The sequence below is a fragment of the Trachypithecus francoisi genome, unplaced genomic scaffold (assembly GCF_009764315.1).
Source record: "Trachypithecus francoisi isolate TF-2019V2 unplaced genomic scaffold, Tfra_2.0 Lachesis_group1, whole genome shotgun sequence".
Lineage (NCBI taxonomy): Eukaryota > Metazoa > Chordata > Mammalia > Primates > Cercopithecidae > Trachypithecus > Trachypithecus francoisi.
Genome location: NW_022681454.1, coordinates 88,473,741 through 88,501,589, shown reverse-complemented (window position 1 = coordinate 88,501,589; position 27,849 = coordinate 88,473,741). Strand labels below are relative to the sequence as shown.

At 34.5% G+C, this 27,849-nt stretch overlaps 1 protein-coding gene across 2 annotated transcripts in view; it reads right to left on the bottom strand.

Annotated features, from left to right (window-relative positions):
* Nucleotides 1-298: 298 nt before the first annotated feature.
* Nucleotides 299-27,849, bottom strand: part of MMRN1 (multimerin 1) — a 65,358-nt gene continuing 37,807 nt past the window's right edge. For both annotated transcript variants that reach the window (XM_033214830.1, XM_033214829.1), the window contains 4 exons: nt 27,215-27,388; nt 18,359-20,347; nt 3,157-3,309; nt 299-1,926 (listed from right to left, as the gene is read on the bottom strand). In XM_033214830.1, coding sequence (XP_033070721.1) covers nt 1,505-1,926; nt 3,157-3,309; nt 18,359-20,347; nt 27,215-27,388 — 2,738 coding nt within the window. In that variant the 3' untranslated portion in view covers nt 299-1,504. The remainder of the gene's footprint in view (nt 1,927-3,156; nt 3,310-18,358; nt 20,348-27,214; nt 27,389-27,849) is intronic.

Here is a 27,849-nt window from a genome sequence, read left to right as displayed (position 1 = left end):
GTTAAAATATTTCAAAAATTGTTAATTTTTATGAGGATGTGTGGGGTATAAGGAGCAGTTTTTCATATTGATAGGACTTAGATTGTTAGTACCAATCGAAATGGAAAATTATAGTCATCCTTTGTCCCAGAAATTCTCCATCATTGGCTATACTACTAGGAAAATTACTTACCTTCTATGTGCTTCTGATTCTTATGGGCAGAAGGAGAGTAATAATATGTAGTACAAATTTCATAGGTTAATATGTAATTCACTATGTTATAGTGATCATTAAACAAATCAATTCATAAAAAAAGACTTACCATACCAAAACTTTTATTATTATTTTTACTATTACTTATGAAAGTCTGTTCTTCAGAAACACTTTGTCAGATATCCAAGGAATGTATTTTTAAGCATGTTCACTACAGTAACATTGTAATAATAAAAAATGGGAGACTACACAAATAGTGGATAAAGGATTAGTTAAAGAAATTTTAGCACATCTGTGGGAGGCAATATAGAGAAAGGATGGATGTGGGCTCTGGAGAAGACATGGCCTGATTCCAAATCCTACCTCAGCCCTATGAGCTCATGGGCCTTGGTCTCTGTATCTTAGGTTCTTTAACTATAAAAATCATGGTAATAATGCCCACTTTACAAGGATTATTGTGAGGTATGAGACATCACATGTAAATTGTTTAGAAGAGAAACAGGGCATAGTGAGCATCCCATAAATTGTATTATTACACAGATAATGACTTACCCTTTAGAAGAAGAAGGGCAGATCTGCAGGTACTGCCATAGAAGAATACTTATTAGAAAAATACTGTTTCCCCCTTATAGATGTTGTGTGGGGGTAAATGATCCACTCATATATTCTTAGACTTGAGTGTACATGTCCAACTACCTGTCAATTACTATGTTATAATTAGATAATTATAGGAAGAGAACAATAGTTAAGCATATTTCAAATTTTCAATTCAACTTGCTTAATTTTGATTCCGAATGAAAATCTTAGTATGGAAAATTAATCAACTCAATGTAAAGAGTAAAAATAAAAGTTTACAAAAACCATTTTCATTTTTTGAGTAATTTATTTAAATTTGTGAATCTAGAAAATGTATGTTATATATTTATATAGAGGAAATAACAAAAGTTAAGTGTTTTATTGGAAAGAAAACTGTGACTGATAATATGATGTAATTACCATTTTATAATATTACTTTACATTGCAATGATTTAAAATGAAGAAATAAAAATAGGAATAACTATGCTAACAAATTCACTTTGTTTTCTGTGCCACTAAATTTCTTTAGGATCAAGAACTCCTTCATATTCAGACATTAAAAAGAATTCAAATAATTTTATAAAATAAACAGACATACAAGTTTACTCATATTAAAAAAAGAAGTTGGTTTTCTTTTCCTGTAGAAAAAACAAAACAGAGCAGATGTGCAAGCAAAGATAAATGAAAACACTGGCTGTTTCTCAATAAAGGTGATAGTCTGGTTTTCATACTAACTTATGTACGATATAGTAAGTAACCACTAAATGTAGTAACAGGGGGAAACTTGGCTGGAATTGTTCCTTTTGCAAGTCGTAACCAGACTTCCTGCCCATAATTTAATTCTAATAAGGCATCTCCAGTTAAAACCCTATCACAGTGTATTTCACTGTTAATATTTTCAGACTCAAATGCAAGCTTGTCTACTCCATCAACCACTAAAAATCCAGAGATATGAGCACTGAATGACTCAATGGTATACTTGAAAACATATACTCCAAGATATGGAATTCTAAATTTTCCAGTTCTTGGGGTATATGAAGCTCCATAATTGACATCCAAGTTATTAAACAGGATAGGACCAGGTGTAGTCATTCCATATGTATGAGATGCAAAAAATGCCACCATAGGTGCATATCTGTAAGATCCTTTGGAAAAATCTGTTAGAGGAAAAAATGGCAAGAGTTAATTTTCATGTTTTTATCTTATTTTGTCTTTCCTTATATCTTCACTTTTATCTCAGTTACAAAAAGTCTTAGCAGAAGAGAAAGGCCATCCATAAAACTTAGCAAAGGTGCATGTGTCTCGATGCCTGTCTCTTGGGCAAATTACTCTAAATTGCTTAGCCTCTTGGTGCCTCAGTTTCTCCATTTAGACCAGGATAGAATAAAAATAACATTTGATACCTTCCTCACACAAATGCCTCAAACATAATTTGCATGTTGCTTTGATCTCCCAAGAGATAAAGGAATTCAAAGCACTCTATGATTATTATGGTTATGTCAGAATGTTTTAAAGTCCCTTGTAGGAATTGAAGCTGACATGATGTAGAAACAATTTTTACGGCACCTTGTCAAGCAGTTTCTAAAGGCTAAAACGAAAACCATATAAAGTCATATTCACTGTAGCAAAGTAGACAAAGGCAATTTTCTGTGTAATTAAAGCCAATTGTACTTACAAAGGCTGAGATCTAAAAACAGACTAAAAAATTTACATTTCACTATGCAGGATATTATTAAGAAAAAGCTGATTTGAAATAGGTTTTTTTGCAGTCATTGAATAACACGTTTTTATGCTGCACATAAATTTCTGTATAAAAATCAGAAATGGTGCACTCTTGAAGTAAATCCTAAGCACAATACTTATGAATTTAAATAAATAAAAACGCCATCTTGTTTTACTTAATACATTTGAGCATGTTCTACTAGTTCTCACACAGTCAAAATGGTACCATTAGTTTAACCTTCACAGAAAACGTGTTACTAAGCATGTATTAAAGCCTCATTTAAATGACCATGCCAGACATAAATCAAACGTGTATTTCTTTAACTACTTGTTTGAGGAGAAAGTGTTTCTATCAGTCAGATATATACATCCTTTTTTTTTAGGATGCACAAGAGAAAAAAAGTTTGTGAGAGGGTGGAATTTTCCATAAACTGCCTCTATATAGCAATATTTCAACAAGTTCATTTGAATAAGAATTTGTCTAACAAAAAGACATTTCCACTTGTAAATCAGGTACATTATTCAGTAAGTTTCAGAAAAGTAAAAGGAATTGTCAAGTGGATCCAGATTAAGCAGGCTTAAATATTCATTCATAAATATTTTCAAAAAGTGTTTCTATTTATGACAATGAGCACATCCAAAGATGCATATAGTTTTTTTTTTACCTGGAGCTAAAGCATTTTCTTCCACAAGCTTGATAGTGCAGTTGTCACCAGTGAAAGGATGCCTGCAGGCACAGGTAAAGCTAGTTCTTCCATTTATACATGTGCCCCCATTTTGGCACGGATGCCTACTACAGCTTGAATACTCCTCTGTTGCTGAAAAAGAATCAAGGTAAAAGAGAATAAAGTGACCTATTTTCCTGTTGATCTCAAATCGTAGTTTGCATCAGAATAGGAAAATGACTGAATTTTAAGTAAGAAAAATGGGCTCCACAGCCCAGGATGCCTGTCGATCTGGTCACAGGACGTCATGCAAATCCCTTAGCTCTGATATCTCCTTCAGTAAAGTGGGCAAAATTCTGGGATCCATTACATTTATTGGTGTGAAATGGTAACATTCTTGTCAACTGCAGAACAGAACAGAATTATCTCAATACAGATCATGTATATTTGAAACTGGTATGTGATAAAGGTAATGCTTTAAATCACTGGAGAAGAAAAATATCTATTCAATACATGGCGCTAAGCTGGTATTTAATATATATAAAAACATAAATTCCACATATACAAAAATACTAAATATAAAAAACCAGTATGATTGCATTACAACAAAAAAGGAGAATATCTTTCTAGAGCTTTAAATTTTTTTAAAATTCTTTCAAAGCAAAACAAAGCAAAGCAAAGGAAAACAAAACCCTGAAACCATAAAAGAAAAACATTATCACGTTTGACCTAAGAATTAAAACTAGTTTGCATTGAAAATCACCATTCTCAAAGTTTAATAATAAGTAACAAATTAAAAGAAAATATTTTTAGAAGACATGGCCATCTAATGACTAATATTCGTAACATATGAAAAGCTCTGAAAAGAAAAAAAAATTCTCCCCTTAAAAAATGGAAAATGAGGCTGGGTACGGTGGCTCACACCTGTAACCCCACCACTTCAGGAGGCCTAGGCATGAGGATGGCTTGAGCCCTGGTGTTTGAGACCACCCTGAGCAGCATAGTGATACCCCATCTCTAATTTTTTTAAATAAAAAATAAATAAAAATAAGAAAATGGTCTTCATTTAAAGATCAGAAAAAAGTAAGTTAAAAAATGGAGAATGTATCATTGAACAAAACCCACAAAATCTCACTAAAAGTTTTAAAGCATATGCAACCTCATTACTAATTAAGAAATAATAAATTTAGCAATAATAACATTATTTAAATATCAGGTGGCAACATTTAAAAAGATAGAAAATATCCAGTCATGTCAATATAAGGGAACATGGGCCTTTTCATGCAATTCTGGCTAGATTGTAAACTGCTATAGCTATTAATAGGACAATGTGACACTATTTGTCAGTATTAAAAAGGCTCATTTACTTTGAGCCAAACATTTCTTCTGTCTGTATATATATACTCCAGACATACTTGTCCATGTGCACGAAGACAATTCTTCAATTCAAAATGATATCATTTGCATTCGTGAAAAATTTAAAGACTCCTAAATGATCACTGATGCAGGACTTGTTAAATAAATTATAACATATTCCCACTGAGGAATATTAGACAGCAATGAAAGAATGAGGTAGATTCCCCAACAGGTTTGGTTTACTGAAGACAGAAAGTTACAGTTCACACATTACATATAGAATAATTTCATTTGTTGTGAAAACTTCAAATTGTGAATATGGTTTATAAACATAATACATAATTATGTAAATACAGAAACAAGGTCGGAAGAATTCAGTGCTTACACTACTTGCCACAATTACTCTGGTGCCACCTTATGGTAATGATGTAGTTTACCATCCACTTATTTCAAATCAGGTGATTGTTGATGATTTTTAATTTGAAAGTTATTTGCTTTGTGTAATATTTTTCTCATGAAGTGAGATTTATAAATTTCTATATACATTCTATATATCTAAATTTTCATAAACATGATATCCGTATAATTGAAATTCACATAAAATGTGACCAAACTGCATGCCTGTATTATTAAAACTTTTTGCAAAGCAAATATGTTAATATTGCACTTATGTAATGAGAAATTAATCAGAATTATATTGATATATTCTCTGCAATATTCTATAAACTATTATTCCTTATTAATATTCTATAAACTAATATTCCTTATTAAGAAAAGTATTAAAACTATTACATGTGTGTAATATCTTTTAACAAATATTTCAACTGGCTAACATTCCTTTAACCTCATTTTGCTGCATGTGAATAGAGAACTTTGCCCATTATTTTCCTGCGTTAAAAACATCAATGACTTTTCATTACCTGCAGTAATGTGAATATTTTGTACCAAAGCATTTGCTTCATTTATTTTTACGTTCTTGGAATTTAGTTAGCATAGTGATCAACTCACAGGAGAGGTTTCAATTAATGCATTTTACTAGGAATGTATCAATTGTGCAGTAGAATTGGGGGACACTAACTTATTTATGTAATTTGATCAGCTCTATAATTTTAATTTTCCCAAATATAAAAAAATCACACTCACCTGTAACCTTGGCCCTGTTCATGAATCAGGGATCAAAGCTGTGCTATAAGGAGAACTTAAGAAACTGTAGAAAAGAATAGATTTATCTGCATTGCCATTAGCTCTATTCTGAATCTTCAGGATGAAGGCTCCTGTCTGCTATTTAATGTCCAGGAGCAGCATTCCATTTTTTGCTTCTTTATGTTCCATTACTTTAGGAATGGGGTCTTGCCTTGCTCTAGTTCTTTGAGTCATTTCAGAGGGTACTATTTTACCCTTTTTTCCAATTTCTTTTTAGGGTCATTCATCTGGAGGAGGGCTCCACTTAAGTTTAATTGAAGGTCTGCATCTACTCCTGCTGTTACAGTAGCCCAAACTTCTTGAGACTGCACACAGCTTGCCTTCTAGGACATCTTTCATGGTGCCTACTGACTATCTGCCCAGGATGCCTCAACCACTTGTCTGTACCTGCTTCGACTGCTTCTGTTTTAAGTTCCTTTCTGTGCCTTTTTTGCTATTTTAGGTATGTCTGGACTTTCCAAGTCTCTGCCAAAATAATCACATTTTAGTATATAAAATCATGCCCATGGCACCCAGAACTGGACATATTGTGCCAATGGAGCCTAAGCAGAGTAGGTTATGGTAGCAATTGCTAGTTACCCCTGCTGAAATAAACTTACACTTCTGTTAAGGTAACACAAGCATTAAGTATTCATTGCCTATTTCTGCATCTGTATTACACTGTCTCATAACAGGTCTCCTGTGCTTTGATGTATTGAAGCTTTCTAAAATCTCATGTTTATTTAATTCATTTAAACATGAATTTACAATTATTACTGATAATAAAATTTATCTTATTAGACATAAGTTACCATCTCTGTCCATATAAACCATTCAGTTTTATTCTGCATGAGATGTTTCAGACACCCTCCTTATCTTTGTTATTATTTCCAAATTTATGTCTCATGCATTCCTCCAAGTTATTGATAAAAATAACCACTAGAAAAGAAATACCTAATGGATTAGTGACAAATACAGAGCCTTATAACAGACAACTGAAGATTGGCTGGCACTGATTTTCCAACTGAAGCTATTTGTACTTTGTTATACAATGAGTTAGAAATCAACTTTTGGCCGGGTACAGTGGCTCATGCCTGTAATGCCAGTACTTTGGGAGGCTGAGGCGGTCAGATCACCTGAGGTCGGGAGTTTGAGATCAGCCTGGTAAAACCCTATCTCTACTAAGAATACAAAATTAGCTGGGTGTGGTGGTGTGTGCCTCTAATCCCAACTACTCGGGAGGCTGAGGCAGGAGAATTACTTGAACCCAGGGGGCAGAGGTTGCAGTGAGCCAGGATCACGCCACTACACTCCAGGCTGGGCGACGGAATGAGACTCCATCTCAAAAAACAAAACAAAACAAAATCAACTTTTGTATACCACCTGACTTATTTTTCTCCTTTATTATTAAAATACTTAAAAAATAGTCAGGTGCCTTTATAAGTACCTACTCATATTTGTGCTTAATAGGCTACTTGTTCTTGAATTACCAACAAAAATCAAACTCCAATAAAGCATCATTTTCTTTTTGACATCTTTCCTCATCCCTATGAGTAAATTACTTTAGTTCTCTCCATTTCTGCCTGATGCTCCAAAATTGTCTTCTTGAATTTATCACACTCAACTGTAATTGCTCTGGTGTCTTTCTCACTTCCAACAAGAGTATGAGGTTTCATGAGGTCAGGGATCATGTTCTCTATTACTTATACTTCATATCAACACTTATTAGCACAATGCCTGACATATAGAAAATACTAGTTGTAAGAATGAATAGACAAATTAATAAAAGATGGAATAGAATACCACAGTCTTATCAAATTTCAACCTTCATTCCAGTTTCACAAAGGTCACAGAGTTTGACAGTATGCTATCATTGTCATGTTATCCTAGACACATGAATCTACTTGTTTATTTATTTTATTTTTGAACTGGAGTCTCGCTCTGTCGTCCAGCTTGGAGTGCAGTAGCGTGATCTTGGCTCACTGCAACCTCCGGCTCCTGGGCTCAAGCTATTCTCCTGCCTCAGCCTCCCAAGTAGCTGGGATTACAGGTGTGCACCACCACAACAGGCTATTTTGTATATTTTTAACAGAGACGGGGTTTCACCATGTGGGCCAGGCTGATCTCAAACTTCCAACCTCAGGTGATCCACCTGTCTCGGCCTCCCAAAATGTGAGATTGCAGTGTGAACCACTGTGCCTGGGAGTGAATCCATTTAAGCAAACTTTCCACAACTTCTCTCCTTACTTTGAGCTTCAATAACCTCTTAAACTCCTTCCTGTCCATTTTTTTTTTTTTAAATGGAGATCAGTGCAATTAAGTCAACAGTTCTTCCAACTCAACATTCTACCACTGTGCAAGTAGCATAACTGATATTTCATTTATAAGTTTCAATTTGTTCTGGTCTTTGCTTTCTGGACCCTAATATGTGCTCTAGTTATAATTTTCTATTAATCCTAGTTTCATATATCCTAAATGTTCATATTAAATTTGAACTAATTGGAGAGCACCTTACATTTTCAGAGCACCTTACATTTTCAAAGCACCCTGTCTTTGCTAACATTTGTCATTTTTTAGTTATAATTACTTGATTAATGTATGAGCTTCATCAGAAGAGGAATTGTGTTGAGTTTACCACTCTATTTACTCAACTTTTCTCAGTGCTCATTCAGAACTCACTCAACAGGAATTTGATAAATAAATGAAGGGATACATTGTGTTGATGATTCCTACTGTATTCTTACTTTTATTTCTATTACATATAATGTTATCTATCATATACTTTTATTTTAATTTTACTTTATATTTCATTGTTTACTTCTACTTTAGCATCAAAATCTTAATTTCTTCATGTAAACAGTAACATTGTGAGGGCAGATAACTGATCTTTGCTAGAGCACAATGGAGTTTCCAACAGATTAGTGAGGGAACCTATCGTTTTGCCTCTCCTCCAGTTTTACAACACACGGATGAAAGCATTCTACAAATCTGCTCTAGGTCATATGCCCACACAGCATTTGCACTTCTCTGTATGTTTCATCCTGATTCCAATGCTCTATAAAATGTTTTCATTTCCACATTAATGGACACATTCTAAACTTTCAGTGTTTTTATGCTTACCAATTTGTCAAAACTGTTTATATCAAATAAGGTTTATCTTCCTACTGCTCTAGAAATATTTCATATGCCCATTGCCAGCAACTTTCAGGAGTACTAATACTTATCTGTTTTTATTAACTTTTCAAAGTCATTGTTCTAATTACTAACATTGTGTTCTTTGGTGTATAGATGGATGGAAATACTATTTCAAACCATGTTTACTGCTTCTCCTTCAAACCATCAGTTTTATTTTTGCTATTCTTTTTATATCACACCCATTGTTTCTTATACTGTTTTCTGGGATCTTTTTTCCTCAACCCTTCATATATTACTTTAAAGCACAATTAGTTGTATCAGCAATTTTCAGCAAATATCTTAGACCTGTCCCAAAGGATTTACTTCATCCCTTACTGTTAAACTATTATTTTGTTATCTTAAGCCATGACCTAGGAAATTAAATGTTTTTGTTTGATGTCATAAACTGATTTATCCTTTTTCTTTAGTGTCATAACCATCAATCAAGAGAATAATTAAAAACATTGTCTGGCAAATACATTAAAATATGTTCAGTGTTCCTAGTCACTAGGAAAATGTGAAACAAAACCACAATGCAATGAGATATAACTATGCACCTACTAAAATAACAAAAGATATTGACAATGTCAAGTGCTGGCAAAAATTTGGAGCAATTCTCATACATTATTCATGGAAATGCCAAGTGGTTAGTCATTCCTTATAAAGTTAAAACTATGTGTCTTATAACCAAACTATGGTAATTCTGTATAATTATAAAAGAGAAACAAAAACTGACATTCATACAAAAACCCGTATGTGAATGTTTATAGCAGCTTTATCCACAGTAACCCCAGACTGGAAACAACCAAAAAAAGATCCTTCAACTGGTAAGTAGATAAAGAAATTGTATATTTATACGATTTACTACTTACAAATAAAAAGGAATACATGCAAGAACATGGATGAATCTCAGATATGTCACATGAAGTGAAAGAAGCCAGACTCCAAAGCCTACACATATTGTATGAGTTTGTTTCTTAGATATTTGGGAAAAAATAAAATTGTCTGGGAAAAAAACAGATCACCGGTTGCCAGTGCTTGGGAGTGGGAACAGGGTTTGACTACAAAGGCGCATGAGGAAATTAGGGGTGGTGATGGAACTGATCTCCATCTTGATTATAGTGAAGGTTATATGACTATGTATTTGTCAAAACTCATAAGCTATCTATTAGTACATTTAACTAAATGTAAGTTATACCAACATTAGTACATTTAACTAAATGTAAGTTATACCACAAACAAATAAACTCACATTGTTTCAGGTCCCTTAATTTCCTACCTAGGATTTCAAAATCACTAAGAATATTATAGATCATCATCCCGCCTTTTTTGTTGTCTATAAAACTTATTATTTTAGCAAATGTAACTTCCCAAAAGTAATCTCCCTGCTCTTTGATTTCCATTCTATCCCCATTAACTTTTCTAATTAATGCTCTCATTTTCTCATATCTAGATGATTACAGCAGTCTTAACACCACTTTGCCTGCCTGTAAACAACCCTCGTCCATATAGCTGTGAAATATGCTTCCCTAATTACAATGGGATATAACTGCATACCTATTAAAATGATAAAATAAAAGATACCGATAGTGTCATCATTGTCTGTTATAAGTTTCATATTTAAATATTTTTTAATTTTTTAGACAAACTTTTTGGGCAAAGTTAACGTGCCCATGTGTATTTATGTGCACACAGGTAAAACACGGCTCTTTCATAAGTTGCTCAAGGGAGCGTAAACTGATACTCTCTGAAGAGAAACTTGGCAATATTTATCAAATTCTTTTAAAATGTGCATGGACTTTGCACCAATAATTTTACCTCTTGGATGTTATCTTAAGGAAGTAAGATTAGAGATGTTCACAAAAATTTATTAGTGCAACACTATTTAAAATAGAGAAAAAAATTAAACTGTACAAAAGTCAAAAATCGAATACAAGTTGGATAAATACTTAGAATATGCTGTGGTATGTTGTTTCTTTTATTTCACATTCAAAATAGCTTCATAATAACATGGTATTCATATGCACGTACCAAAATATCAAAAAAGTATAAAATAAAATAGAACATAACACTGCTCTATAGGTATATCTTTCACTATCAATTTTTTTTTTTTGAGATGGAGTCTCACTCTGCCACCCAAGCTGGAGTGCAGTGGCACGATCTTGGCTCACTGCAACCTCTGCCTCTTGGGTTCAAGCTATTCTCCTGCCTCAGCCTCCCTAGTAGCTGGGATTACGGGCACGTGCCACTACACCCAGCTAATTTTTGTATTTTTATTAGAGATGGGGTTTCGCCAGGTTGGCCAGGCTGGTCTCAAACTCTTGGCCTCAAGTGATCCGCCCACCTTAGCCTCCCAAAGTGTTGTGATTACAGTGGTGAGCCACCGCTCCCAGCCTCACTAGCAAATTCTTCTAGAACAAAAAATTACAAAGATTTCTGAGCCAGAGCCTTGCTTTCTAACTTGATCCCACTTAGGACTTAATTTTTGTTGAATCAAGTTGAACAATTATGAATCATTATAGCTTTCAAATCATATTCATAATTCTAAAAATAATTCATTTGGGTCCTAAAACAAAAACTGCTTTAAAAAGTTTTAGCACAACATTTTAAGCTAATATGACCATGAATAATAGAAATTATATCTTTATTGTAGCATCCGTCTAGGAAGGTGTTTTACAAAGATCCTCTTGAGGTAAATCTGCAATTTCACATTTTCAAACAAACTTCCTAGTTCAAGTAAATGACTAAATACACGTACACATGATTGTGTACAAGCAATTTCTTAGTTGACAATAAAGTCACTGAGTTTAGGTTACATATAAAAGGTAATGTTGATGTCTCATTATTATTCAGATGATGATTTGGGATATTAAGTATTTTTTATAACTTCCAATTTATTTTGGCAGGCCTGGAAAATGCAATCATATGCTAGCGTCCACATCAGATGAACTCATCCTCCTTTCTCTTTTGTTTCTTCTTGATATTCTTTCCCAACTTCTCTCTCTCCAGTTATGCTTTAGAGGTTGTCGTTCCTCTGACTCTGCTCTTATGTGAGTCCCCTGGCTCAGTTCGCTCACACCCAGAGTTTCCAAACACTATTTTCATGCCAATACCCCTCAAATCTAAATTTCCACGCAAATGTCAAATCTTAACACTTGTTTAAGATTATAAAGTCTGGAAAATAATTCTGAAAGGAAGGTTGATTAACTGTAAAACAATTGTTTACATTTTTGTAAAAAGTAAAAATATAAGTGTAGTTTAGAACGTTTATCATTCTGGCACAACATGCAATTTTTTTTTTAATTGATTGCTTTATTTCTGCAAACACTGTGTCATAATTTCACTGGTGGCTGGGCGCGGTGGCTCAAGCCTGTAATCCCAGCACTTTGGGAGGCCGAGACGGGCGGATCACGAGGTCAGGAGATCGAGACCATCCTGGCTAACATGGTGAAACCCCGTCTCTACTAAAAAATACAAAAAACTAGCCGGGCGACGTGGCGGGCGCCTGTAGTCCCAGCTACTTGGGAGGCTGAGGCAGGAGAATGGCGGGAACCCGGGAGGCGGAGCTTGCAGTGAGCCGAGATCTGGCCACAGCACTCCAGCCTGGGCGACAGAGCGAGACTCCATCTCAAAAAAAAAAAAAAAAAAAAAAAATTTCACTGGTAATTTGATTTTAGGGTAAAGACACTTGAGTTTAGATTTATTAATATTGATATCAATGGAGTGTCATGTGATATTTTCCCCTAAAACAATGCTGTCAACATAATCAGAATTTAAAAGTTCAAATTAGGTTTTTATCCTAAAATAATTATTATTTCTTTGGAGAGCCCATTTTAATCTATGTATAGTAAAACTGGCAATTAAAAAGTTAAAGTATGTTTTTCAGACTTCATATGCAGTTAGTATATGACACAGCTATTATTTCTATGCTGTGATTTTTGTCAGGATGAAAATATCATGTTCACTTAGATCATTCCATAGCAAATTTACAATCTGTCATTTAATAATCCTGGCACCTTCCTTTTCATGTTTGATAATAAGTTACAAAATAATACTATTGTATACAATTTTAAATTCATAATATAGTTAACGACCAGTACAAAAATATATGTTTATTGCATTTAATTTACAGACAAGAATCAAAATTCGTTTCAAATCCTTGGTGTCAAAGAAATCGTCTATTGTTGGGAAACACCTCCTGTGATTCTTGCTTGGGAAAGAACCCAAGCATATGCAGTGACTGTGTAAATGGAACCTGGAATTCCGTCCCATTTCCTTTTTCATGTCAGAGCAAATGTTAGAAATTTTGGTTCAGAGAATGCAATCATTAAATGTCTGGGTTTCTGACTGTGTGCCTTAGATAGCCTGGCTACTTTACTGAGGACAAGGTGACAGAAAAGGTTGTCAAATTCGTCAGCATTCGCTCTTTAGCTGTCATCATCCTTCCTTATGAAGGGAATCATATGGAAATCTGGGGGAGTCCGTTCTTCTCACAGAGAGCCAACAAAAAGGAGTTCATTTACTATTCCCTTCAACACTGGTATGTTTTATTGACACAAACTGGGGAGGCCATCCCCAGCAGACAGGCCTCCTAACCAATTCTGACACAAAGAATATCTTTAAGATAATCTGCAGAAAAGAGTGAACAGAGCAGGCCAGAGACTGCTATCTTTAGAAAGGCCTACTTGGAAGGTTTTACTGTTTGGTTAGCATCTGGGAACTTGACTTCTCTCCATTCCCTAACTGGTAAGTGTCATTCACCATGCCCAGACTCTCTGTACAAACAATATGGCTTATGCTGAATATCTGCTTCCCTTCTCAGAGTCTGGAGTTTTGGTATGTCCTAGGCAGAGGATGCTAATGTGACCAGCCCCCAGTAGAACTCTTGGGTGCTGAGTATCTGATGGGTGTGTCTGGGCAGAATTAATGTACACATGTTACTAATTTTGTGTATGTGTATGTGGCTAGAAAAAAAGAGTACACAGAAATGCTGTCCTTCATGGGAGGGATAAACATAAAAAATGCTGTGCCTAAATTTCCCCAGACTCAGCTTGTACCTTTTTCCTTAGCTGATCCTATTATGAACTTTTTGCCATAATAAACCACAGCTGTGAACACTATAGATACACCAGATCCTATGAGCGCTTCTATTGAATTACAAAATTCATACTTGCTTTTGGGGGACTTCTAAAACACATCATAAATTCTAAATCGAAGCAGATAGCTTTCAAAATTTAACTGGCTTATATTCAGCCATTTTGTACAGAAGATAACCTATTAGTTATCTTGAGGTATATTTGAAAATATTTTATAATATGGAAAATCACATAAATAGTAGAAAATCGCTTGGAGAAAACCACTCTTTAACATTTATTTTCAGTGCTTATCAATGTACATGTTTTTACACCGTCTTTATATTTTGTATCCTATTCTTTTTGATTTATCATTGTATGATAACCATAAGCTAAGTTATAAGCATATGCAGAGTTTGAAACAAAGTGACTTATCAAAGTAATAATAAGTAACAATGAAATGCCATAAGTTTGTAAATTATGTTGATGCATGGAAATATTAAGTGAAAATGTTGAGAAAATAAAAACATATACATTGAATATAGCTAAGAAAATTGCATCATATAGCAATAACTTAATACACTATCTGCAGATTATATTCTTGATTCTCAAAATAAGCTTGTAAGGTTTGTATGTTATTCTTCTTTTATAAATGAGGAAAGAAAGGTCTAGAAAAATAAATGACTTATTACAAATAAATACATTGCCAGGCAGGACTTGAACCCTGGTGTCCTGATTCCAAGTTCAGGGCTCATTAGTCATCACAATTGCCTCTATGCTGAGTCACAAAATTTAGAAATGTTTTCAATGTGATATAAGGCAGCTAAATATTCACTAGATCCGCATTTTTTCTCTTTTAAATAGCATATATTCACATCTATTATAATTTTTAAAATTACATTTTAAAACACTACCAAATGTTTTATACAAAGTAACCTTTCTTGGGAGTACAGGAATAATTATTAATAAGAGAGGCTTATGAAGGAGGACTAAATTGGTAAACATTAGGGGAAAAGTTGAAATAAAAAGCCAATGGTTTTACAAGCAGGAGGTGCACATGCTCAACAGTGAGCTGCTGGCATTGTGTTAAGGCAGGATTCAGCTGCTCTTGGAAGGGCAAGCAGCCAAAAGCTCTCTGCAGGGATAAGTCTGCCAATTGCTATACAAACAAATCTTCAAAGATGAAATAAAAACCTCTTGGTGTCTATTAGAATATTGTTTAGAAACAAATCAAATATTTAGCAATTGAACCAGAATAGCTTATCATCAGTGGCCTACTAGGAATCAGAATTAGCATGAATAAATGTAGGAATGGCTCAAAAGGAAGTGGCAGGGATGAGTACTCTGAATTTTGTCCTTCTTCTTCGTCAGGCAAAGGAAAACCTTGTGACTAGCTGGTGGTGACTTTCAATAAGTACCCACTGGCCATATCCCAGAAAAGCCAAACTGAAAAGTAGCACCTCTACTTCCTCATGTGCAGAAACAAATTATCAGTATTTGGGTCTTCAAGAAAAGAAACTTCCTAAAAATATCAGCTCTGGCCATATGGAATATTCAGATATGGCCAGACTGAAAAACATATGACGCATGAAACAGAAACAGAAAGAAGAGAAAGGCATGTGAACACACGCTACAATCTCTCTGAGCATGTGGTTGAGGACTGAGCCCTGAGTCTAGCTGGCCAGAGGCCAAGCTCTATCACTTACTAGTTGAATGATCTTAGGCAGGATACTTGAGTTAATGTCTCTGAGGGTCAGTTTACTCATCTTCAGAATAAATAATAATACTTACGTCACAGGTATTGTTAAATGAAGTTATGAATATTGGGAATTTTCACAGTGCCTAACATACAGTAAATATTAATGAATACTAACCAATGTCATATTATTACAGTATTAATATTATCAGGCTTCAAAGCAAGTTATCAGTTATTATAATTAAGATTAAAACACTATGTTTCTATTGCTTTTTTTCTATATACTGTACTTATTTTGCAAATGATGGCAGCTATAATCTGAATAATATGACTGAGATTCATAAGATGGTGATAAATTATCTTCTGGCTTTAGTTATGTGGGAGAGCAATGTGGCTGTATAATACCTATATAATATCAAAGGTGAAATGAAACAGCCAAATTTAGTCCCACCCCTGGTATAAAACAGGGTATCAAAAGTAGTAGTTTATTCTGCAACTGTTTGATTCTTACAAGAGAACTTAGCCTGAGTTCATTGGTTTCATCATCTTTCACAGACCTTACCTGCTGAGCTGCCCAGTGAATGACATCTGTTCTATGACCCATGGAAGTATGGCTGGCTTAATGGGCATCCAAACCTATGCACCCACTTAAAAGGGTCCCATACATTTTGTTGCTGGCCCGGTCTGGCATAAAATGAATATCCACCTTGCACATGGGAATTAGGCCTTTATTACCTTGACATCATTATTGGTATCTTCACTTAAAATAAAGAACTTTTATTTAATAGTTATTTTTGGTAGACAGGAACATAAAAAGTTCTATTCTCAGTAAATAAAGGAACAGGAAGCAATGCTATCAAAGCCTTATTGGAAAAGAAGAATCAAAACTGAGTTATTTCCTATTATTAGCTTATTAAGCTCAATATTGAGTCAATCACAAGTATCTAGATACAATTTTTATAAGGTCCTAACATGGATTCATTATATTATCAAAGTTTGAAAGTTCTTATGTTCTATAAATGTTTTTGCCTCAATTTATTTGAGGCTATTTCAATTTTATACTTACTATGAAAATAGCACATATATATGTTTAAAAAATGGCATAGCTTGCCTGGTGTATGGTCACACATGGTATATAGCTAATTGAAGATCATGATAAAGTGTCCACATGAAGACCAAGAATGGAAATAGTATGAAAAAACAACTCCTTATATTTCCCAAAATTGTTAATGTAAGAACATCTTAGATATTGTCTTTCTCTGGGAAACGTATAAGTCTAAATAGTTTGTTCCATGTTCCTACAGAAGTAAAATTAGTTCTATTAGTTCAGATTAATCTGGGGGAGTCATAAATAAATATACTAATTTAAATAGTGGAGAGAATTCAACTCTATTATTATTTTTAATATTATCAAAACACACATTAAATATGAAGAGTCATGTTAGAATAATGGTCATCCTTTGTAATGAAAAAGCAATAAAGTACAAAATTCAAACAAATGGGCTATAATTTAACAGCAGACTCATATGAGAAAAACACAGCCATTTCTTTTTGTAAGAATGAATAGCCATTCTTATTGTGAAAAGATTATTCAATATTACTTATAGGACAACCATATTCATAAAACACTTCTTTTATACAGAGGTAGTATTATGCAATTTATATGCACCACACAATTCCTCTTTCTTCCAAAATACATGCTTCTTCCTTGGTGTTTAGAACATCTGTTAATGGTACCACTATTCTGTCATTTCCCAAATTCAAAACATCGGAAAAGTCTAGGTTTCTCTCTTTTCCAAGTGTTATGCATTAAGGCTGTGAACAGATCGTGGTTTTTTTTACAGTGATGCAGTCTTCAACATATCCCTACTAAGCACCTCAGCGAATCACCTATTGCAATCTCATCACCTAAAAGGAAGAAACTAAGGCCTAGAGAGGTGAACGTTTTACCTAGTGCTATTAACTAACACAGAAACTTACTAATACAGCTAGGATCAGAGTCAAGATTTGATGTTCCTCAAATCATTTTTCTTGACACTCTCCCTCTGTTTCTGTTGATGGGAGCTTTCCAACATTTCTTACATCTGCCTTAGAGCTTCCTCTATGGCTCTTGCCAATATTCATTCAGTAACATCCCTAATATCACCTCTGCAATCACACTATACACTATTGCTAGCTTCATGCTTTTGAGTTGCAGCTCTTACCACAACCAATCCACTGATACAAATTTTCAGACACCTACTCTTTACAAAATCATGTCTAAGCACTTAGCTTGGCATTGATGACCTTCTATGATTTACCCAAATCTATTTCCTGGACATTCATTGTCAGATGATCATTGAATAGATATTTACTGAGTTCCTATTGCATATCAAAATGAGTAAGTCTGGTCTATCAAAGATCTCCTTGCTTAACAGCTTTGTTTAATTACTTGTGCAAAGCAAATTGTTCTATAGGAGCAAATTTAATTATTTTATAGAGGGCTAGTCAGAAAAATTTTAGAAACTTTTACCCAAATATACACTAGAAATATTTGTTTTGTATTGATGCCTAAAATACTGTAAGATAGATTCAGATTTAAATATCAGTCATCTTCACAACTTGACTACCCCAGTTCAGGTATGTTGTTTTATATTTAATGGTCTTGCTCAACTGTAAAGATCTATTAAATATCATTTAAGTAAAAAGAGAGATTAAAAGTTACTTTTCAGTAACAGCTTACCAAGATATATTACGTTGTCTGTGTTTCTTTGAGTCCGGCCTATCAGGACAGTGGTAAGATTTACCGTTGGTTTCTTAAGTGTATTAATTTTCTTTGGCAATGATTTTACTTGCTTCTTAGACTTGATAACATTTGCCAGACTACCAGGCAACGATCGATCTATACAACAAGTTAAATTAGAGAGGACAGCTTGAGTTTGTATTTGAATTATTGGTTCCACAAATTCTGTCAGACCTTTCTGAAGAAGTTGAATATCTGGCAGGGAATGTTTTATCCACTTAGGTATGGTAGCATTCAGTTCTGACACACTTGTAGAAGCATTGTGACACATTGTTAAAACTTCATGGAGAGTTTTGTTAAGCAAAAAGAAGTTACTTGAAAGATGGATGGATTTTGCTTCCAATGCCTTAAATCTGGAATTCAATACTTGCAGTTGAAGAGCCTGATCTCTCTCATTTGTAACCACATTGCCTTTTTTAAGTGAAATATAATAAGGTATGAGCGTCTGGGTAACTTTAGACTCAATGTCTTGCAACTGAGTTTCCAAATTTTTGGAAATCTTGGTGGTTAAGAGCATTTTTTCTTCCAAATGACTCATATTTTGCTGGTATTTTCTCACTTGGGAAGTGGTTTCATTGAACATTTGAAACATCTTTTGGAAGTTGGACTGATTTAGTTTCTCATCTCTAGGAATACCTGCAAGGGTCTTGGCAAATTGCAAAACAGAGTTGTACCTCTGATTGTCATTGATCAAAATCTGAATAGAATCATTCAGACGTTGGAACTGAGGAATAAATGTCAAAATAGTTTCCATATCGGAGGTACATTTATGATGGACCTCCTGATTATCTTTAATAGTACTTAAAGTCTCTTTTAGGGCATAGTTATCTTGAATGAAATCAATAGCATTATTTACAATAGTCATTGTCTTATTTAGGCCATCTTCCATTTCTAAGGCATATTCGTTGATACGTCTTTCTAAGGTATCATCACGACTCTGTACTTCATTTCTAAGTAAGTTGTGTCTTTTTGTAAGTTCTTTGATAATAAAATTTAGACGATTGACAGCACTAGTCAGATTTTCTATCTTTTTCCTTGTCACTATTGCTTCCTTCGGTTGTTCATATGTCATTGTCTGTCTGAATGATGCTCCCTGCTCAAGCAAGGGTTGAAGGATCTCCATATCATAAGTCAAATCATTTAGTTGCTCACTCATTTGATCCATCTTATTGTCCATTGGAAACAGAACTTCAGCCAATGTTTGGTTTAACACATGTAAATTCTCTTCTGTGTCCTTAAGTTGAAATTTAAAATCATTTCTGCATTTGGATAACATGTCTTCACATTCACCTCTGAGAGACTCTTTCTCCATCTCTAAAGAGATGGTGAGATTGTTAATCTTGCTTTCTTGAATGTGCAAATCTTCAAACATTTGCAGCATCATCAAACTCTGCTTCTTTATATTCTCATGTAAAGTAGACATGTATTCAGTGACATTATTGCTAAGTGACTCAACAGCTGGAACATTCTTCTGGTTTGATACCTGTTCAGTTGATAAAAGCTGCTCATGTACTTCCTTCAATTGAGAAAGAGTTTTATTGAGGGATTCATAATACAGAATGCTTCTTGAGTGTTCCTGTTCTAGAGCACCTTCTAAATGAGTCTGCTTTACTTCTAGTTCTTTAATAGGCTTCTCACATGTAACAGTCATTTCTTGCCTTACATTCACAATGTGATTCCTTAGATCTACTATATCAGTCAAAGTGGGCCGATTGTCTTGCATTAAAACAGACTTTTGCTGGGCTGCTATTGAAACCACAGATTCATTAACTTTTTGAATTATTTGCCTGGTGCTTTCAAGGTCCTCTGACAGACTTGATACAGTCTTGAAGAGCTGTGCTACAGTGTCTTGCATGTCATTTTGAAAAATTTTAAATTGTTCTCTTACTATGTCTCTTACCAGTACATTAATGCTTTTGGATTTTAGATCTAGAGAAAGAAACAATAAATAATACATAATTTTCATTATATGAGACTTTAAGCATCTCTAAAAAGATTAAAAAGTTTGAAATTAAACATTAATAACATGTAATAATAAAAATACCACTTAACTACATTTACTTATAAAATTTTAAAAATTACTATAACTTACAAAAGGTGATCAATTCCTTAAATAATAAATCTGAGAGGAGATATCACTTGCAAAACATACTAGAACATAATAAAACCATAAAACTAAGGTCCTTTGGATGAAAGACATGAGGGAACTACTACTGACTTCAGTAATACACCGTTGTGTGTAATAATTCTAGGTCTAGTTTTAGTTTTGTATGAAAATAAATGGCTTTGGGCTTTCTGCTTAGTAAATAATACCTAGTGTAAGCTCATGACTGTGTTATTAGGTTTCTAGTAATTAAGTTTCAGAGCTTATGCTTTGAGCTTATAAAAGCTAATAAATTGACTTCTGGGAAAAATCTTAATGATATTCTCAAATGAGGAAAAAATGAAGTAATATTCATAAGATTTAATACTGGTTTATAATAACAATAAAATAATAATAATGAGGCTTGGGAATTTCAAAATTAAGTCTTCCTCCAATGAAAATAGGAATTCAAGATACACCTGACATATTATTATAGTATGACATTAATTTTTAACAAAAAGAGAAGAGAAAACTTGCAAGTAATAAAACACATAGTACTGTCTCAAATATTAGAAAACCTGGATTAATCATAAGACATGATTGTGGTAGTCTCTAAATGTAGCATGTAAAAAAGGAATAGGAAAAGTATACTGGACTATTCACAGTTATTAATATTCATAACTATTTAGAATAGAAAATGACTAAAATATAAAAAAACTTGCATACAAAGACAGAAAACAGAAAAAATACATACACTAGAGATATATTTGTAACATCTAGTGATGAAGTACACATAAATGGAAGATATGTCCATTCACATTCAAAATATAATTAATATAGTTTTGCTGTGTCCCCACCCAAATCTCATCTTGAATCTTACTTCCCATAATCCCCACATGTTGTGAGAGGGACCCAGTGGAAGGTAATTGAATCATGGGGATGGGTTTTTCCCATGCTATTCTCAAGATAGTGAGTTCTCACAAGATCTGATGGTTTTATAAAGGGCAGTTCCCCTGCACACATTCTCTTGCTTGCTGCCATGTAACACATGGCTTTGCTCTTTCTTCGCCTTCTGCCACGATCGTGAAGCTCCCCCAGCTATGTGGAACTGTGAGTCCATTAAACCTCTTTTCCTTTATAAATTACCCAGTCTTGGGTATTTCTTCATAGCAGTATAAAAATGGACTAATATAGTTGTTACCAGTAGAGTGGGGAATGGTTATCAGTAGAGTGAGGTACTGCTATTAAGACACCTGAAAATGTGGAAGCAACTTTGGAACTGGGTAATGGGCAGAGGTGGGAATAGTTTGGAGGGCTCAGAAGAAGACAGGAATATGTCAGAAAATTTGGAGCTTCCTGGAGACTTGTTGAATGGTTTTGACCAAAAAATCCAGGCTGAGGTGGTCTCAGATGGAGATGAGGAACATATTGGGAATTGGAGCAAAGGTGATTCTTGATATGCTTTAGCAAAGAGACTGGTGATATTTTGCCCCTGCCCTAGAGATCTGTGGAACTTTGAACTTGAGAGGAATGATTTAAGATATCTGGCAGAAGAAATATCTAAGCAGCAGAGTTCAAGAAGTCACTTCGGTGCTCTTAAAAGCATTCAGTTTTATTAATTCGCAAAGATATGGCTTGGAATTGGAGCTTATGTTTAAAAGAGAAGCAGAGCATAAAAGTTCAAAAATTTGCAGCCTGATGATGAACTAGAAAAGAAAAAAAAAAAAAAAAAACATTTTCTGAGGAGAAATTCAAGCTGGTGGCAGAAATTTGCATAAGTAACAAGGAGCCAAATGTTAATTGCCAAGACAATGGAGAAAATGCCTTCAGGGCATGTCAGAGTTTTCAAAGCAGTGCCTCCCATCACAAGCCGAGAAGCCTAGGAGGAAAAAATGGTTTCATGGGGACCTTGCTCCATTGTGCTGTTTCAGGACTTGGTGCTCTGTGTCCCAGCCATGGCTAAAAGGGACCAATGCATAGCTCAGGCCATTGCTTCAGAGAGTGCAAGCACCAAGCCTTGGTGGTTTACATGTGCTGTTGGGCTTTCAGATGCACAGAAGTCAAGATTTGAGGTTTGAGAACCTCCGCCTAGATTTCAAAGGATGTATGGAAACACATGGATATCTAGGCAGAGGTCTGCTTTAGGGCAGAGCCTTCATGGAGAACCTCTGCTAGGGTGGTGCAGAAGGGAAATGTGGGGTGGGACGCCCCCAAACAGAGTATCTACTTGGGCACTACCTAGTGGAGCTGTGAGAGGAGGGCTACTGTCCTGCAGACCCCAGAAAGGTAGATTCACTGACAGCTTGCACTGTGCATGAGGAAAAGCCACAGACACTCAACATCAGCCCATGGAAGCAGCTGGGAGAGAGGCTGTACCCTGTAAAGCCATGGGGTGGAGCTGCCCATTACCATGGGGACCCACCTCTTCCATCAGTGTGACTTGGATATGGGATATGGAGTCAAAGGAGATCATTTCGGAGCTTTAAGATTTGACTGCTCCACTGGATTTCGGACTTGCATGAGGCCTGTAGCCCCTTTGTTTTGGCCAATTTCTCCCATTTAGAATGGGTATATTTACCCAGTGCCTGTGCCCACATTATATCTAGGAAGTAACTAACTTCCTTTTGATTTTACAGGTTCATAGGCAGAAGGAACTTGCCTTGTCTCAGATGAGGCTTTGGACTGTGGACTTTTGAGTTAATGCTGAAATGAATGAAGCCTTTGGGGGACTGTTAGGAAGGCATAATCATGCCATGTTTTGAAATGTGAGGACATGAGATTTGGAAGGGGCCAGGGATGGAAAAATATGGTTTGGTGTTGTCCCAACCCAAATCTCATCTTGAATTGTTGCTTCCATAATACCCACGTGTCATGGGAGGGATCCACTGGGAGATAATTGAATCATGGGGAGGGGTTTATCCCATACTGTTTTCATGATAGTGAATAAGTCTCACAAGATCTGATGATTTTATAAATGGCAGTTCCCCTGCACATGCTCTCTTGCCTGCCACCATGTAAGATGTGGATTTGCTCCTTCTTCATCTTCTGCCTTGATTGTAAGGTCTCCCCAGCCACGTGGAACCGAGTCCATTAAACCTCTTTTTCTATATAAATTACTCTGTCTCAGGTTTTTTTTTTTTTATAGCAGTATGAAAATGGACTAACACCATAATCAATGACTATGATGTAAAATACAACATAATGCAAAGCATTTTAGACAGGAAAGTCTGTACAATGGGATATTGCCATCAGTTAGGGCTACTATGTAGTCTATTAAAGAAAGATCATCCTAGGATTAAAAGAATAGGCTCTACATAAAAGAATGTCTCTATTTTGTAAGTAAGTTTTAAAAAGCACTTAACATACATGAGGGACTTACATAAAATATGTGAAAGAGTGGTTATTAAAATATAATGATGTTTGAGCATCTTGATATTGACAACTTTGTACAAAAACAAAGCTGTAAATATTACAATTTAGATGGATAAACGTTTCTCTGGAAATCCTACATCATAAAGATCAGTGTTGCCAGATGAAAAAAAAAATGGAAAAGATATTTTATTTTACTTTTTATAAACTTAGTGGAAACTAAAGTAAGTTTAAAAGTCCAAAGATCAATTTGTATGTAATGGAAAAAAGAAAACAAAACATGAAATATGGAATAGTAATCAATGACCACAGCCTTAAAGTACTAAGAAAAGGCTAAATGAATTAGAAAAGACTAGCCACAATTAAGATAAATTATGCAGAAATAGTCCTAGCTTTTGTATCAAATAACATGGATAATCACACCAGAAAGGCTTTAAAATATTTTTATCTTCTACATTTTGCTTAGCATTTAACCAGTCACCCATTTATTAAATAAATATTCATGAAGTACATTCTATATGCTATACAGAGAAAGTAAAATTTAGAAAATTAGACTTCTGGTCTTAAAAAAGAATATGTAAGTATCGTTGAGTATAAGGTACTATTCAATAGCAATATTAATATTACTCTTGCTATAAGAACATTTAGTCATTTCCCATTAGTTAAAAATGACTCTAATTCTCCTGACGTCAAAAACTTGATGAAATATAATAAAATATTTAAGGTTCAGATTAGACCTTCTTTGACTTTATAACCTTACAATGTTTCAAAATTTAAAAGAAATAATAAAATTTAAGCTTTATTGACTTTATTAGTTGTGGACAATTACAATAAATATTTAACTTCAGCAAACAAAAAACGACATGACCTGAAAGCCATAAGAAGAATAACAATAAGCAAAAACGCTGTAGATAGATAAAACTCAGTACAAAAGCTTGATCAACATAATTAGGAAAAAAATGAAAATGAATAATATAAATTACTTCAGCTATTATGCTTTAACACTTTTTTGGAAAAATACATTGAAGAAAGTGCAAAATCACAGCAATGTCTGAAAAGACATTAAACAGATTATTAGCTTAAAAATGTGTTTTGGGATAAGAAGCTTTTCAGATAACATTTATACAGTTTGTTACTAAACAAGCATCTGTGCAAGAATCTGATTTTGCAAGAACATATCAAAGTGCTTTATGTTAATATTTGAGTGGGCACATCGTTTTAATTCTATTTGATTCTGTTTCCTGTGACTGATATGCTTCCACTTTCTTAAAACCATATTACATTTGGTGATTTACCAGATATATTTGGTATCAGATACCTTCGCATGCCCCTTCTGTGACTGTGAATGTATGGCCTTTTAATAACATTTACGTACCTCTTAAGGTATCCACCTCCTTTTAAGGAGTTGAGACATTTGATTTTCAACAGTTTCTATGGCTACTGTCAGATTAAGTAGTGTTTTTCACTTGGGTGTAAAATAAACAAGGGAGGAAGCTGTGGTTTCACTAGGCAAGCACAGCACCTTGCAGGTGGGTTTAGTTTTTGTTTCCTGTACGAATATTCAATAACTTCAAGCCCTCTGGTTCTTATAATTAATGACTGTGCTCAGTACACAATTAATTCCTCCTATTGAGGAGGGAGTTTCATTATTAATGCTGTTGCTGTGAGTGTGTGATTTTTCTCCTGTGTCAGTGCCAGAATCTTTGTAGTAGGCTGGTAGGTCACAAAAAACAGTTGACAGGCTAATTCTCTTAGCTCATGAGAACCAACACTTGCTAAACAAATCTCATTCAGATGGTTATAGTCAATTACATACTGTTTCTATTTGACTTGTTTCTCATGCTGTCATGTCAAGGGGGAAAAAATATTTCCTTCTCACGCTTAGCATTGGTAAAGTTGGGCCATACCAGATACGTAGGACAAGGTCTCTCTTTTAGTGACTGAGTAGCAGCAATTATTTATATGATTAAAAAATCATAATTGTTGTTGAGCTATGTAAGTGTCTGTACTGGTAGATGATATATTAAATATCCACCTATTTGTCTTTTTTAAATCTGAGAACCACAATAGAAAAAAGGTAACTTGTGAATCATAAAAATTGGGTTGTACACTGAGTTTTTTAATGAATAAAGCAAAGGGAAAAAACCCAGTAATCCTGAAACTTACAAACTGACAAGTTTCATACAATAAACCCATTTGGGACACTCCCAGGAACCAAACTAACTGCATGCCTAGAACATCCTTGCCCTACCTGAAACCCTTTTGCCTGGTTAACATCGAGACGGTTTCTCCTAGACGCTTTCTCTGGTCCCCTTAGATTGGATTTGTTGCAAGTGTCAAGTAGTCCCATTGTATCCTGTGTATAACACTTTCATAGCAATTACTCACTATACATAAATCTCTGTGGCAGGCAGAACAAGACACACCCATTTCCCCCAAGGTGTCCATATGCTAAATCCCCATATCTGTGAATATGTATCTTACATGGCAAAAGGGACTTGGAAAATGTGATTAAAGTTAAGTGCCTTGAGATAGGGAGATTTTTCTGATTATCCAGGTAGGTCCAATGGAGTTACATGGTCAGAAAGATGCAGAGAGAACTCAACACACTGTAGCTGGCTTTAAAGATGGAGGACTATGAGTCAAGAAATGCAGTGGCTTCTAGAAGCTGGGAATGGACCTCAGTTTACAGACATCAAGAAAACAGGGACCTCAGTCCTACAACTGCAAGAAAAAGAATCCTGCCAACAACTTGGATTAGCAGAAAATGGATTATCCTGTAGAGCCTCCAGAAAGAAGTATAGCCTGCTTTTAAGCCCACTGTTTTAAGAGCACAAAATTCAGGCAAAGCCTATTCACATATATAAATTATTTTTTAATATTAATAATAACTGGAATGCTTTAGGATATATTTAGTAGATTTTACACCATAACCTAGAAAATTGTGGGGCTAACAACGCACTTCAGATTAGTATTGAGTCAACCAGGCATCTAGCTGTCTTTATCCCCTAAATGTATCTTTATTCTTGAAGTGGATAACACAATGGAAGTAAATTAATATGACTCATGTTAACTAAAAATGAATATAAGTAAGGCTATAACTAGATGCATTATGTTTATCAACCAAAGGGAATATTCAAAGACTTCAGTATATATAATAAAATGTAGATATTTCAAATTATTTCAGAATTTTTGTGATTTTATATCTCATTCAAAAAATATCTTTCTTAGGTTTCCATACCACCCAGACTAAAGCAAAGATCCCGAAGTGATGTAAGAAAAGAAAAATGAATCATTTGCTTCCTGTGTTACTGAATGAATAATTTATTTCATTTTATTTTTACCTTTTAGAAGAGATTGAAATTCTCTGCCTTTATCTTCACTGACTTTTCCTTCTAGGGAGGAGTAAGTGTTCCTTATGTCATTCACAGTCAAAGAAATATTGTCAATCTTGTTCTGCAGAAGAGTCAGTTTCATTGCCTGGTAGTTTACCTGGTCAGTCATTTTTCGCATCACTTCTGCATATAGAAGAAGAGAAAATTGAGACCATTAAAAAATATATTTTGACCCATAGTTTGTATCATATAATGGAGAAAAGCTAAAACCCTTTCTTCTATCATCTGGAGCACAACAAGGATGCTCACTTTCACCACTGTTATTCAACAAAGCACTAGAAGCTCTAGCTAGAGCAATCAGACAAGACAAAGAAATAAAGGGCATTCAAATTAGAAAGGAAGGGGTCAAAGCATCCTTGTTTGCAGATGATATGACCTTATATTTGGAAAAACCTGAAGACTCCACCAAAAAACTATTAGAATGGATAAATGAATTCAGCAAAATTGCAGGATACAAAACCAACATATGAAACTCAGTAGCATTTTTATATGCCAACAGTGAATAATCTGAGAAAGAAAAAAAGTAATCTCATTTACAGTAACCACACACAAAGTTAAATACATAAGAATTCAATTAACCAAAG